Raw genomic sequence first — 14,954 nt, forward strand, 5'->3', positions numbered from 1 at the left:
TTGGGGAATGTCCTTTGCCGTTATAACAATAACGACGATTCGACCGATTTTCTAGAAATTTACTTTTAGAATAATTGTCTAATTCTATGACTCAGGACTTTGACCAGAAATTGGTCTATGATTTTCACTAAATGAGAAGATCGTTGAGTTTGAAACTGCTGAAAAGAAATTGCGATCTATTACACTTATTCGTATTCGAAAGTTGTTATTGTTTTGTCAAGAGAGGGACTATAGGCGCCATCCAATTGCAGGCTTGTTGTTTCGATAATACTATATTGAGCTGTAGGGTTAAAGGTATTGGAAGACCGGCCTTGAGCGAGCATATGACTTGGCGAATTACCACTGAGACAAATTCATTTCCCTGTGTTTCGAATAACGGGTTCGATTCTAAGTGCTTAGAAGTTTACTGAACTAAAGAGATCATACCAAATGTGTTCAAATTCGAGGTCGTATTACTGAGGAGAACTTAAGAATTTAAGGGTATTTTTTTGAGATATCGGTCTGAAACTTTGCATCCCTACTTTTGTCTCCAAGAAGCTGTTTATTTGGCGAAAAAGCCGGTATCGGCCAACTATAACACATGGCTGCCATACAAACTGACCGATCGAAATGAATTGCTTGTAAGAAAAGTTTTTTCATTTGGTGTCACATCTTCAAGAAATTTGGCAGGTATTTTAGACAGTGGTGTCATCTCCGAAGAAATTGAGCAGATCGGATCACTATTTCGTATAGCTGTCATACAAACTGACCGACCGAATTCAAGGCCTTGTATGGAAAGCTTTTTAATTTAACAATATATCTTCACGAAATTGGGTATAGATTATTGTCAGAGACATCGCTATAATGTCTGAAGATATTTTCTAGATCCGGCAATTATATAATATAGCTGCCATACAAACTGATCGATCAAATTCAAGTCCTTGTATGGAAAACTTTTTCATTTGATGACATATCTTCACCAAATTCATCATAGATTATTTTCTGTAGAAGCGGTGCAATATGCGAAGAAATTGTTCAGATCGGTTCACTATAGCATATAGCTGCCATACAAACTAACCTATCACAGTTCTTCTAAAGAACTTTTGCACTTGTGAAGCACCCTCCGGTGTAATAATAATGTTTTTAATCCATATTTGCATTATTTAATCAATATTTACTTAATATCCAACAGTTCTGTTTGAATGCAATTGCCGTTATTCTACACAATTCTTAACAGAGACCTTCTTTACAAGCGTCTCCTGTGCACTTGCCTCAATCAGCTTAACCAACAACCATCTACAGCACTTTGTCTCTGCTGAAGTGTTCATAATTGCCAATAATTCGATTTCAATGCATTTATCCTCATACATACATACACACTCACACTCACATAATGCTTGCCACAAAGCCTGTCATGAAAGCTGCACCTCCTTAAGCTTATTGACACATTAGAAGAAGTTAAAAGAAATATTATATAACATTAATGTGCTTTCACTCCCCAAGGCGCTATACGCATACACAATAACACAACACGATGTGATGCATGCAACATGTGGCAGTCATCAAAGTAAACATTATGGCAAAGAGCTAAAGCATAATTCCCGTCTGAAGCATGCAACAGCAATGCTATTAAAAGTCACTTCAACGCTGCAATGCCGCCGTTAGGGGCGCCACACCCGCTACTCGGTGTCCTGTTTGTATGCACGAGTCCTCCATGTCAAAGCGCGTAATGTTGATAGAAAGTGTGTTAAGCACTCAAATGCAAACGCGAATGTCAAGCGTACTGTCAAAGCAAATATATTGCAACAGCCATCATGGCAACAAAAAAGAAACAGAGAAACAACAAGGAGGTTGCAACAGATTTGCGGCGGTGCCTATGAGTTACGTGCCACACTCTGCGCGGAGGAAGGCTCTGAGTATGTGTGTTGTGCTTAAAATGCATTGGGAGACACAGTAGCAGTCCAAGCAACAGGATGTTGCATAATTTTTTCAGGCATCCTTCTTAAGGCAGCAAATAACGGGCGTGTGTTTGTGTGACATGTGGGCGCATGAGTTCAGTTTGCGGAAAGGTTATGTGCATATGTAGGCAGGCGAACGGCGAAGTTGCGCTCAGCGGCTTGGAAGCGCGCTACCCATCCAACACCATAAATGTGCTCATACATTAGGTGCACGTCGGCGTATTTGATTATCAAGGATTTCCGCTTGTTTTCATACAGTTGATGTGTACTTCCAGTACTTTACTTACTCCAGCTCCTCCTCAAGCATCAACACTTATATAACTTGTTGCATAGAAAGACTTTGTTTCTGTCAATTGACTGCGTCGGCTCCTCTTGTTAGGAGAAAGCAAAGTCAAGTGCTGAGAGAAGTACCAATAAGCAGGCGGAGTAGGAAAGGCTGAAAATTTTGTCTGGAGGGTGATGCAGGGAGACCTTAATACCATGAATGTAATAATCGGTTTCCTAACGCGGGGAAATTCACATATTGAGGCTCATTCAGGGTCTCATAACGAACCAAATATTCAATTGCATGACATGTGAAGCCGTTCCTAATCTAAGAACATTGCATGACCAAGCTTTACCTCCCATTGACTGAGGAACCTTGAGGAACCTGCAAGTTTCAAGCCACCTTTGAAATGCCATTGGGATCTATGACAATATCTACTATGGTAGATCGGTACCAATTATAACATATCTATATCTACATTAGTACTTACTGTGCGGCGGCGTCAACGTTAGCGCCGAAGACATACCCGGAAATGGTAGCGGAGAGGGTGGATGTGGCGGTCCATCAGGTGGATTGAAGTGTGTGGGCAGACTCATTGGTGAACTTGGCGCAAATTCTTTGCTCAACCGATTCATACTCTCCTCCAGACGTTCATGTGGTGCTGGTCCACCTGGACCGCCGGGTCCACCGAATGGCGGCATGCCCGACATACCCATCTGTCCAAGTATGCTGTTCGCATAGGCATTGTGTTGCTCCTGTAATTCACGTTGTTCCCGTTGTAGTGCCTGATCACGTTCGCGTGACTGTTGATGTGACACAGCGGCGGCTGCTGCGGCTGCGGCCAGCGACAGATCCATCTGATGTTCCATATGTTGAAATGGATTCTCGCCATTGGCTGCAGCTACCGCGGCTGCGGCGGCGGCCGCATGCATTTGTGCTTCTAGAGCGTCCATTTTGCATTGATTTTCGGCTGCGGTGCTGACGGCACGATCCAGACGCAGATCGCGTAGGCTGGCCGTCGCAAAAGGGTGCATATTGTTCGATGAATTCGGTGTGGAGGAGGATGAGGGCTTATTCAGTTGCCGTATATCTTTGAGCGACAATACAATGCGATTGTTGTTGTTCAGTTTATTATTGTTGTTATTATTATTCGGACTGCTGTCGACTTCGGAGGCCGAGTGACTGCCATTTACGGCATTTTGATCTTTTTTCGTTGTGCAGAGATCTTCGGGGCCGTCCGAGAGATTTGATAAGGATTTGCGGCGCAGCTCATTGGTGGCGTTAATAAGTTCTTCGATGTCTTCAGCATCTGGTATTACCTCATGATCATTATCATTGTCATGTTCATCATCATTTTCATCTTCTTGTTCCTCCTCTTCGATGTCCATGGCGTGTGACGCTTGCAATGGTGTTGGCGAAAGTGTCTCATCCGTGTGCAAATTTTGCTGTTGATCTACACTGGACTGATAAGCGTTTGTGGACTTTTCGTGGGATTCGTCATTCACTTGACTGTCATTGCCATTGCCGCTGTCATCGCGGCGAGCACCCTCATCCTCGTCCATCGGTTCGGCCAGCTCAGTTTTGATCACAGTTTTCAAAGCTTCTAAGTGCTCTGCTTGAGCTTGCTCCAACTTCTCGTCCAGTGTTAAAGGCAGGGGTTGTTTACGTGGCGACTCCTCTACCGGTGCCGACGTAGCTGATTCGTTTAACATTTCGAGTGACAGATCACCGGAGCGACGACGCGGACGTGCCTGTTTACGTCGCGGCATAGGCGACGTGCATACATCTGAGTTGATACTCGTATCAAGTGGCAGGTCCTGATCGCTTTCGGCTTCACGTTCCAATTCGCGTTCGAGTGCGCGCTCACGTTTGCGTTCACGTTCACGCTCTCGACGCGCTGACGAACCAAACAGTCGCGATGGCAATATAACCTTCGAGCCAGCTGTTACCATTGACGGCGATTCATCGTCGAAGCTCGAGCAGCGCTCCAGTTCGGGTGACATCAACGACGTATCGATCATGCCAAAATCATCCGGCGAAGCCGCCGGTGTAGGTGTATGCTCTGGCACCGAACTTTCAACCAAACCGCGCACCTGCAGTGACTCGCCTGCTTGTATCAAAGTCTGCAGTCGTTCCTGTGGCACACTGATCTCGCCGCGATACATAAAGTCCACAATCGCTTGCACCACCCAGCCCTGAAAGTCCTTCAGCACGATGACGGGATGCTTGCACGGCGTTTCGGCGAAGACGCGTTGAAAGAACGGCGAACACGCCGACAACACCATTTTGTGCGCATGTATGCTCGTCTCGGCGCACACCAGCGTCACATCCACCAGCGTCTTGGTCTGCAGCAGCGCATCGAAAGCGCGCAATATATGATTTTGATGGTTGTTCCAACGCAGGCTGTAGTGATCTGGCACAGCGCCGTTGCTGCTAGCGGCGCTGGCGTTGGCATTACTGGGAGCCAGCGCGTTTGTTGGCGCGCCATTGGCGCCTGCAGCTGTCACCGCAGCCACCGCAGCGGCCGCCGCGGCAGCAACAGCAGCTGCTGTGGCGCTATTCGTGGCGGCTGTGTGCTGGCTGGTGCTCAACAAGGCGCCAGTCATGGCGTTGGTCGTGAGCGTGGGTGCTGTGCTGGCGCTTATCAAAGTACACGTTGTGTTGTCCATGTTGCAGTCTTTGCCGGTGTCCGCACTGTCGCTGCCGTTGCTGCCGCTCGTGTTGTTTTGTGTGCTGTGATTACGTGCTGTGGTCATCATCATGTTGAGCGGCGTTGGTGTGGGCGGTGTGTTCGGCGGCGTTGTGGTCGCAACTGCCGCGCTGTCCATGGACGCTGCCGTTGTTGTGGTGGCTGTTGTTGCGGTTGGCGTTGCTGTGCTCTGCGCTTGTGACAATGACAGTTTGCGTCGTTTAACCATGTGCGGTGGCGGCGTTAACATTCAGTCAGAGAAGTCAGAAAAATCAATGCTTTCTGAGACGTCAAAATCACCGTCTAACGTGTCACGCCTACACGATGCTGCTGCCACACAACGCCAAAAAAATCGTTTGAGCCTCCTTTCAGCTTTTGATTGCTGTTGCTGTTGTTGCTTTTGTTGTTGTTTATGTATGTTTTTGTTTGAATTTCGTTTGCGCTGTCTCTGTTTACTTTACAGCTGACTTTAGCTGCCTCCCAGCACTTCCATGCCTGCTGTCTAGTCTAGTCGGCTGCTGTCGCCCGCTTTTGAATGGGAATTTGAAGCACTCGTTGTGTCTGCAATGAGATAAGAACGCGTGATAAGCTAGAGTCGTACGCATTTTATTTACGTTTTGTTTTAATAAGGCATGCAAAATGTTGCGTATGTGTTTTTTCCAGATTTGAATATTTTTTTTCTCACACCACACCTAACAGCGCATAAGACAATGCCGCTAAGGCCTAAGGATATGCGCCACGGCCTAAAACCATCTAGCGTGCATAGAAATAGAAAGGTGACTACTACTACTACGCGTCTTGTCTAAGGGAATATTTACTTAAGTATGCACGTATACATTTTTTTGGGGTTCACGTGTGTGCGTGCGTGCGTTCTACACGTCTTAAAGTATTCATGACATATGCAATGTGTGATAATATGTTAATGAGTTTCGGCATATATCATTTTAATGTCTTCGTTTAGCTGTCACAGCCGAATATTTGAAAGCATGTCACATGCATGCAAAGATCCGAGCAACCAAACAGGTGAGAAATTTGGTGCGGCATTAACGACTGCATGAGATACTACAAAGATACGTTTTTTTATGAACAAGAATCTAGTTGAGATATTTTACCTCGTCTGAACCAAACAGTTACTGCAACTGACTCTTTAAGATTTTTAACACTACCGCGTGGATATCAAGAGACCAACGACTTGTCGTTCCCCTAAAATTAACGAAAGTCTAACTTTGCAGAGAGCGAAAAGTGCGTTGCTTCTCTTGCGATTAACGTTGAGTCCAAAAGATCTTGCGATCCCACAGGTATCGATAGTAAACCAGCGCACTCTAAACTCCCGTCAGCCTTAGCTGAACAAAATTAGACTGCAGCAGTTTTGATCTGTTTCCACTCCAGTGACAGCGTGGCTGAGGTGCCCTCACTGATCAAAGCGTTACCTTTACAGTGAAAATATACTTAATTAATATAACTTTTTGATCACACAATCTAGAATATGACAAGTTCGGATGAAAGTTAAAATACTTCCGCTATTATTGTTAATTAAAAAATCATAAGAAAGTGTAAGTTGCAAAATTTAGTTGAAATGGGTTTTGATAACCTATTAAGTAACCTATTAATTACCCTAAATTAGTCAAAAATTTGGTATAATTGTACCCTTTTTATTAGATCTGTTCAATTATCATTCGAAAAAGGTCTCGTTATATACCGATGTAGAATAGTTTTCACAATAATTTTTCTTTAAAAAATTTAATTTGATCTAATACCATTCCATGGAAGATCTTTTATTTCGTTTTGAAATTAGTTTAGTAGAAAATTATCGTTATACTAATTGAAAGCCCTGAACAGACTATATTGAGTTTGCTACGAAGTTTGTAATAGCTAGAGGAAAACGTGGGATATTCTGTAAATTATGTACCGGAATCAGGCTGACAAGCTGAGCCAATTTAGCCCATCCTGCCACAGACAGCCAGGCAGTCTAAATAAACCCGTAGTAGTCGCTCAGTTTTTGAGATATCGATCTGAAACTCGGCACACCTACGTTTTCCTCGAAGAGTCTGCTTACTTGTCGGAATCACCTATATTGGCGCACTATAAGATGTAGCTGTCATACAAGCTAACCTATAAAAATCAAGTCTTTGTATGAAGAACTCAGCTATTTGTCAAGATATCCTTACGTAATTTGGCGTAAACTATTTTTGAAGGCAAAGATATTATATCCAAAAAAATTGTTCAGATCGGACTACTATAGCATATAGCTGTCATACAAAGTGATCTATAAAAATCAAGTCCTCGTATGAAAAACTTTTTTGTTCGACGAGATAACTCCATGAAATTTAGCACGGAAAATTGGCCTAAGCAACGCTGTAATCTCCGAAGAAAATATTCATATCGGCTAACTATAAGATATAGCTGCCATACAAACTTAGCCATCAACATCAAGTCCTTGTATGGAAAACTTTTTTATTAGACAAGATATCTTCATGAAATTTGGCATGAATATTTGTGTAAGACAACGCGATAATCTCCAAAAAAATTAAACAAATCGGACTACTATAGCATATAGCGGTCATACAAACTGACCGCTCAAACTGATATACTTGTATGGAAAACTTTTTTATTTGACGAGATGACTTCACGAAATTCTGCACAAACTATTATCCAAAGGAGCGCTACAACCTGCTAAAAACTTGTTCAGATCGGACTACTATAGCATATAGCTGCCATACAAATTCAAACATGTAAAGTAAGGTAAATAGCTTTTTATACCCTTTTTTGCTATAAGAAGCTAACGGTTTTTTTCTTTTTTCATTCACATAATATTCACCAGAGTCGACTAGCGCCGCATGTAGCGTGCCACAAACTCTAAACACAACAATATGCGTGTGTGAGTATTCAAAAGTTGCAATCTCAACTACGTGCCGCTGTGGATATCCTTGCGGATACGGCTAAGCATACGCTGACTTAATGACATAAGATTTCTTTTCTGTATATATGTTTGTGTGTATGTACGTATATATAATTTTAATGTATGTTAAATATAAACATATATGCACGCATGTACGCACACATTTAATGTGTGATAATAGCTGATGTATGCGTTTTATTTGTCTTTCCTGACTTTGTCTGCGCGCAACACTCAACTGATGGTGGCGGCGTTCTTTTTTCTGCTTTCAGCTTCAGTACAATTTTTGTGGATTTTGTTTTATTTTATTTTTTGGTGCAAACATACACTTGTTAAAGCAAACAGGGATGCGGAAGGTAACCGGCAGCGCAACTAAAAGTTACCTGTTTCCTCATGCAACTCACAAGCAGCTGCGAAGATATATTCATGTGTATGTACTCGTATATGTTTTTGATAAATAAATGTGTGTGTGTGTGTGTGTAGAAGGACGTATGTATGAATTAATTAGAATCAACGTTTCTATGCATGCGTGTATGACTTCTTTTGGGGCAATCTTGCTTAAGAAAGCTGCATTCAAAGCAGCAGCCAGCTCATCAAAGTGATGTGAAGGGCGCTGCGTGCAGCAGGCGCAAGGATATGTTTGAAATGAAAAAAAAAACTTGTGTAGAGTTGAGAAGCTAACTGAATGTTTCTTTAAAATCAGGTAACTCTACACAGAAACACATACACACATGCAAATATTCTCCCGGTGTTGCCCATACCTTGCTCAGGCGCTTCATATAAGTGCGCCACGCTAAAATAAAATAAAGTACCGCGTCGCGGTAAACAGCTACCGTTACTCACGCAACTAAAAAAAAAATAAGTAAACTGCGTAAAATAACTGTTTTTATTTCTTGACTGTTTGGTTAGTTTGCATTAAGTTGAAAACTGCTTTGCCTTCGCAGCAGCCGCAAACCGTAGGAAATGAAGGAAATGCGAAAAAGTAGGAAAAAACTTAAAAAGTAGGAAAATTGCTTGTAAAAACAAACAAGCAAATGAAAGCTTCCAAACAACAACAACAACAAATATGGCAAAGGAAGCGCTTTAAGTAGCGCCGCACCTGCAGCATTCGAGTTGCAACGCGATATGCGTGTGAGCATGTGTGCGAATTTTTTAGTTTTTTAGTGTCTTTTTTTGGTTTTTTAGTATCTTTTGTTAGTTGTTATTTTTATTTTTCTTTTTTTTTAGGTTTTGAAAGAAAGCACCTTGAAGTGGCATTACCACATCCTTACGCTTCGCTGCAACAATGTGCAATTAGTTGGCGTTTTACTTTAAATACAGAAATAATTACATATGCAGCCACACTCACCTACATATGCCAGTATCTACGATGTTTTTCAATGTTTTTCACTTATTTTATTTCTTTTTTTTTTGCCTTTTTATACAAATTTGTCTGCACTATCTTGCAACTTCGTTTAAATTTACATTTGCTTTAGAGAAGTAATTAAAGTTATAGTTAATATTAAGCTACAGGAGGCATTTTTTAAGGCATTGCTCCAAATAACAGATGTTATATAAATAAATAGAATTGTGCATTAGGGTAGGAAAAAAAAATACAAATATAATCAGTTGTGTTTTTGATAACATAAAAGGGTATAAAAAGATTGTAATATTGATTTTGATCGGTCAGTTTGTATAACAGCTATATGCTATAGTGGTACGATCGAAACAATATATTGAGATTATAGTTACAGCTTCGACAATAATTTGTGCGAAATTTTGTTACTCTCTTTTTAAATAAAAAAGTTTTTCATATGAGGACTTGAGTTGGAGCGATTAGTTTGTAAGGATACAGACAGACAGCTCGTCTCGCTGATCATTTACATACATATTTTATAGGGTCTCTAGTTTCTTCTGGGTATAACAAAAATAGTAGTAAACTTAATGGACCCTGTACAGGGTCAGGCCCGTAGCCAGCTTTTCATTTCGGAGGGGGCTGAAGTAAAAACATATATAAACTTTGAATTTTCTGTTTATTAAAAAAAACAATATAAATTCATATACGTATTACTTAAATTATTTGGTAGTTGTAACTTAAATAAGTAATATTTTTCTTTTCTTCTTGTTTGCCATATCATTAATTACTTCATCTGGATCTATTTTAATATCCCAGTGCACTGCAATAACAGCAAGTGCACTCAGCCGCTCATTGCCCATCACACTGCGTAGTAAAGTTTTTATTCTTTTTAAGGTTGAAGAAGTTCTTTCGAAGGTAGCGGTCCTCACTGGAAGAGTTGGTAAAATTGTAAGCAGGTAGTGAATATTTTTAAAATACGTTGCATCGCAATGTTGCAGTAATTTCAACACTTCTATGGTTGGATCTATTGTTGATAAGCTGGCACACCACAATCGATACTCTGATTTTAATGCTGTCATTGATATTTGCTCCTCGAAGTAAATAGTTAAATTTTTTAATTCTTCGGCATTATCAATTGCAGCAAAACCTGGGAGTAGAATTTGAAATGACGAGAGTATATCCTCATTCACTAATAAACGTTCTGTCATGTTTTGAATCAGAGCATCAACGCATGGAATAAATATTGTAACTCTGAAGTGGCTTTCAGGGGTTGTGCAAGGTGGATTAGCACTAGTAGTTTGACGCGAAGTCACTCTAGGCACTACAAGATCTATGTCATAAAGATCTTTAGACATTTGTGATGCTGTTTGGAAAATATCGTTGAAAAAACCATCCGCTGTTTCTCTTATCTGGTGCAGAGTTCTTATTAATTCTTTGGCTCGGTTCATTGCTGATACAAAATCCATAGATTTTTCTTGGAGTTACACAGACAGTGGCAGCGTTAAGCTGAACAATTGCTCACAGACGAATAGACTAAGCAAAAAATCGCTTTTCTCTACCGCTGCTAAGAAGGCTGATGCTTTAGACGAAATGGACCATGTCTTACTCGAAATTATTTCCAAACTTAGTACAATGAATTTGAAAAGCTCCACAAAGCTTATAATGCTTTCATGCCTTTCTATAAACCTTGTTTCACAAAGGCGAACAAGTCGTCTTTTTTTGCTTTCTGGTGCGTGCTTCTGTATAACGTCCTGGAAAGTTGTGTTTGCATTTGAATGGTTTCTAAATAAATTTGCTATTTCACTGACAATACCAAGGCAGTTCCGTATTGAAGGTAATGACATAGTATTGGAAAGCGCAAGGTTCAATCGGTGACTAGCGCAATGAACATATCGTGCTTTTGGATACAGTTGTCTTATCCTGGTTTGCACTCCACTTAAATGCCCTGATATGTTTGCTGCTCCGTCATATCCCTGGCCAACCAACTTCGCCATATCAAGATGGAGATCTGTACAACGCTTAAGTATGACTTTTGATAAGTTTTCAGTCACTGTCTAGTGTAGTTGCGTACGACTGTTATAGGTTTGAGCTGAGTTGTGTATAAGAGTTTCAAAAGATTCAGTCAGTGATAAATCTTTTTTATTTGCGATTTATTTAAAAAATTTCCTTATTTCGGGGGGGGCTTCAGCCCTCTAGCCCCCCCCCTGGCTACGTGCCTGTACAGGGTGTAAAAATATCCTTGCAAGGTTACATTTTGAAAGGTACTGGTGAGCATTCAAAAGTTTCCATCGTTAAAATACCATAACTTTTCAACCGTTTAGGGTAACATTTTTTACCTCGCAGATACTTGCCTATAAAAACAATCTTCTTTTGTGAAAATATTGTTGGTTTTTTTAATGTATAGAGGTTTATTTCGATCCATATTCAATAGTATGTTTAGTTTTGGTCATCCTAATATAAATCTCAGATCACTATAATCAGTATATCGCTCTCAATCTCATTAAAAATAAGTGTTAGAATGTTCTGATTGCAAAAAATCTTGAATTATATATATCGCGCTTATATTGTCAGGTAAATGAGGCAACAAGTAAAGTATGTAATTGCTACCTTCGCTTCGCCATTTCTTTGTTCGCTTCTGCTCACTTGCAAAAAAATGGCATGTAAAAGCAACAGCAAAGTTATCAAGTTAAATTCGGACAAGAGTGTACGCGAAAACCTTATTAAAGTGGTAATGGGTGATCCGACTAGATGTACTTTTTTCAATAGCCAAAAATTCAAGAATATGTTCGAGTGTACACGAAGGCCGTGGATTACGGATATAACCATCAATGGCGACCGCTATCACGCCATGATAACCGGCTATTTAAAGGCTGAATTTGAAGCTCGGGCTCTCGGCGACATTTGGTTTCAACAAGACGGCGCCACTTCCTACACATCGCAACAATCAATGGATTTATTGAGAGAATTTGGGCCGGTCGATTGGCCACCAAGATCGTGTGATATCGCACCGTTAGACGTTTGGATATGTAAAGTCTAAAGTCTTTGCGGACAATCTCGCTTCGGTTGAGGCTTTGGAGCAAGACATTATTTGTATTTGCTATATGCGATTTATTTATATTATATAGAGTTTCTGGCATTCTGGGTGCTACAAACTTCGGCAAACTTCAACAAACTTAAGGGGGTATTCTAGTCTAGAAATGCTTTTTAACGACATTTTTTAAAGTCCAATAAAAAATAAACTAAGAACATTTTTACCATCCAATTTTTTATCAGATATTCATTGATATTTTAAGAATACAAAAAAAAAACATAAAAAAAAATTTTGTGATAATTTGATTAATTGCGGCGTGGTGGCGTGGCGGGGGTTGAAAATAAGGGTGCGCCCTTCCTGACACGATTCCAACACTTTGGGTAATCAGAAAAAAAAAACAAAAATTTTAATCAGTACAAATGCCGCTATCGTCTGAACTAGGATAAAAAAAATAAAAAATTTCAGTAAATGGCAAAGATCAAAATTTTTTAAAAATAGTAAAAATCAAAATTTTTTAATAATCCTAGTTCCAACCATAGAAAGATATATAAAGAAGGTCCACACCAAGTGTTCAAGTTAATCGGTTCATTAGAACTTGAGAAATCATGTCAGAAGTGTTGAAAATAGTAGTTTCGAGTAAAACGCGATTAAAGTTTTACGTTATACGATATTCGCTCACTAAAATGGCTATAACTTTGAAAATAATTTGAGTTTTGAAAAATTCTTTTAGAGAGATATTTTTGAATATCAAAACTATCGAAATATGAAAAAAAATTTCGATTTTTTCAAATTTCTAGACTAGAATACCCCCTTAATACCTGCTCAGGTTATAAAATTCGAGAAATTGCTTTGAAAAATATCGCTTGCCAAAAAGCGCTCGAAACTCGGGCTTCTCTCACAATTTGACTTTCTAACACCTTAAGTGTCAAGCAGGTAATTTAAAATATTCTTACACTTTAAATTACACCGGTCAACAAAAAAAAATATTTTTTTTGGGGGTTCTGTTCTCATGCTTGAATTCTGATTCTAGACATTGAAAAACACTTAAATATTAATCTTTGGTTCTTAAAGTTTGCTTTGGGCTGATCTACATCGATAAGTATATTTTAATTTATTTCATATATCAAAGATGGCAGCACTTTGATTAACCCGAAATTAAACAGTATTATTATTTGTAACAGGCACAGTAGTGAATGTTAACCTGTTTATTATAGCTGTAACGACAATATTGGTGTATTACTCAGTTAAAAAATGGCATCAAGTCAGTGTAAAAATGATGTTGATTTATTATGTTTTTTTTGCGGTGAATTTATTGAAGTTAGAAGTAAAAAATTTACTTTATCAACAAATTTGAAACTTTGCGAAGCCTATGAAACCTATTTTAACCTAAAAGTCTGTAATCAAAATGAAAATTGGGTACCTCACTTCGCCTGCGTTAATTGTAAAAATACTTTAGAAGGTAAGAAAAAAAATCGAAAAATTGCTCTAATTTCTACGAAAGCAAACTTTAACCGGAAAAAATTTTTTTTTCCTTATTTTTGTCATAGGAGAAACTAAAATTTAACATGCAGATGTCAGACCCAAGAATCGTGTTGACCGGTGTTATACTGTGTTACATATTTATAATCTATTTTTTTTTTGCTTAAACAAATATTAATTTTTGCCTGTTTCATATGGTTTGGTTTCATCGTACACTTACTTTGTATTAAATATTCCACAACTTCAAACGAGAAAAATTTACACTGTTGTAATTTTGTTGTTTTTCTTGAATGTTTTATAGTTGAAATGCGTCACTTTATGCTTCGATAATCGCACACGATCACTGATTTGTTATGCACACAGCACTTGCTGACGTATTTCGGACACTGCTCCCACAGATTATTGCACAATTTATTGTATTTTCATATTAGAATATCACATTTTGTTTTTGTTTTTGTTGTTTATTAAGCGACTGCATGTTTTATTCAACACTACGAATGCATTTGGCAGTAAAACAAAGAGCATGTTATTATTATTATTTTTTTTATAATAAATAAATGAAATATATACGGAGTGAAACTGAAGGCGCTCACATGTGGGAGTGCATGCGTGCACACATGTGACTTTGGTTCGGCACTGAGCGACACGGCGACGCGCAACCACAATGGCACTGACGACAGCATAATTATGACAAGTGTGTCGGCCGAAAACAAATACACTTACAACTAGTGGCGTGTAAGAGAGCGCACAAGCACACACACACATACACATGCATTTGAGAATGCAAGCAGTAGCCTTGAGGCCTAAGAGGACATAGTAGTAAATAAACAGGAATGATGTATGGCAACAATCACATGTGAGCGGCGAAAACAAACATACACACAAGCACAGCTGGACCGGCTCACATACAGTAGGAGCAACAAGGAGGTAAAAGTGAACTCACAGCGAGCACACATATATTGTGTATATGTATTGTATGTTTGTGTGATTGTCATGTGTTGCATAGCGGCAGGTAAAAATAGCATCTTGTTTGTGTGTGTTTGTGTTGGCATTCATTTATGATTTGTAGGCGGTCCATGCACCTATTTATATTTCATGCGTTTCATTCTGTTTTCGTTTGCCGTCCGCAGCACAGCCAGTGCAAGGATAATGCCCGTGTAATATGTTTTCCTGCGCTGAGCGCAAAGCAGTGGACCAACGGCATGCGTGTGTTGACAGGTCAATTGTCTAGTGATGGCATGTGTGACCAACGTGAGTGTGTGTGTGTGCCTCTTTAGGTTGTCTCTCCTACTCAGCTTTAAATTTGTTTGGCAAATGTTTT

General features: G+C 39.6%; 1 protein-coding gene across 2 annotated transcripts in view; it reads right to left on the reverse strand.

Moving 5' to 3' along the window:
- The window catches only part of LOC105226308 (protein jim lovell), a 39,037-nt gene extending 24,649 nt beyond the window's left edge, over positions 1 to 14,388 (reverse strand). Inside the window, exons 1-2 of one of the 2 annotated variants that reach the window (XM_029550213.2) lie at positions 13,854 to 14,388; positions 2,729 to 5,452 (exon numbers count right to left, since the gene is read on the reverse strand). In XM_029550213.2, the coding sequence (XP_029406073.2) occupies positions 2,729 to 5,141 (2,413 nt within the window). In that variant the 5' untranslated portion in view covers positions 5,142 to 5,452; positions 13,854 to 14,388. Of the gene's footprint in view, positions 1 to 2,692; positions 5,453 to 13,853 lie in introns of both variants that reach the window. The other variant, XM_019990277.3, reaches the window with a different exon arrangement.
- Positions 14,389 to 14,954: the final 566 nt, after the last annotated feature.

The sequence above is a fragment of the Bactrocera dorsalis genome, chromosome 3 (genome assembly GCF_023373825.1).
Source record: "Bactrocera dorsalis isolate Fly_Bdor chromosome 3, ASM2337382v1, whole genome shotgun sequence".
NCBI classification, from domain to species: Eukaryota; Metazoa; Arthropoda; class Insecta; order Diptera; family Tephritidae; genus Bactrocera; species Bactrocera dorsalis.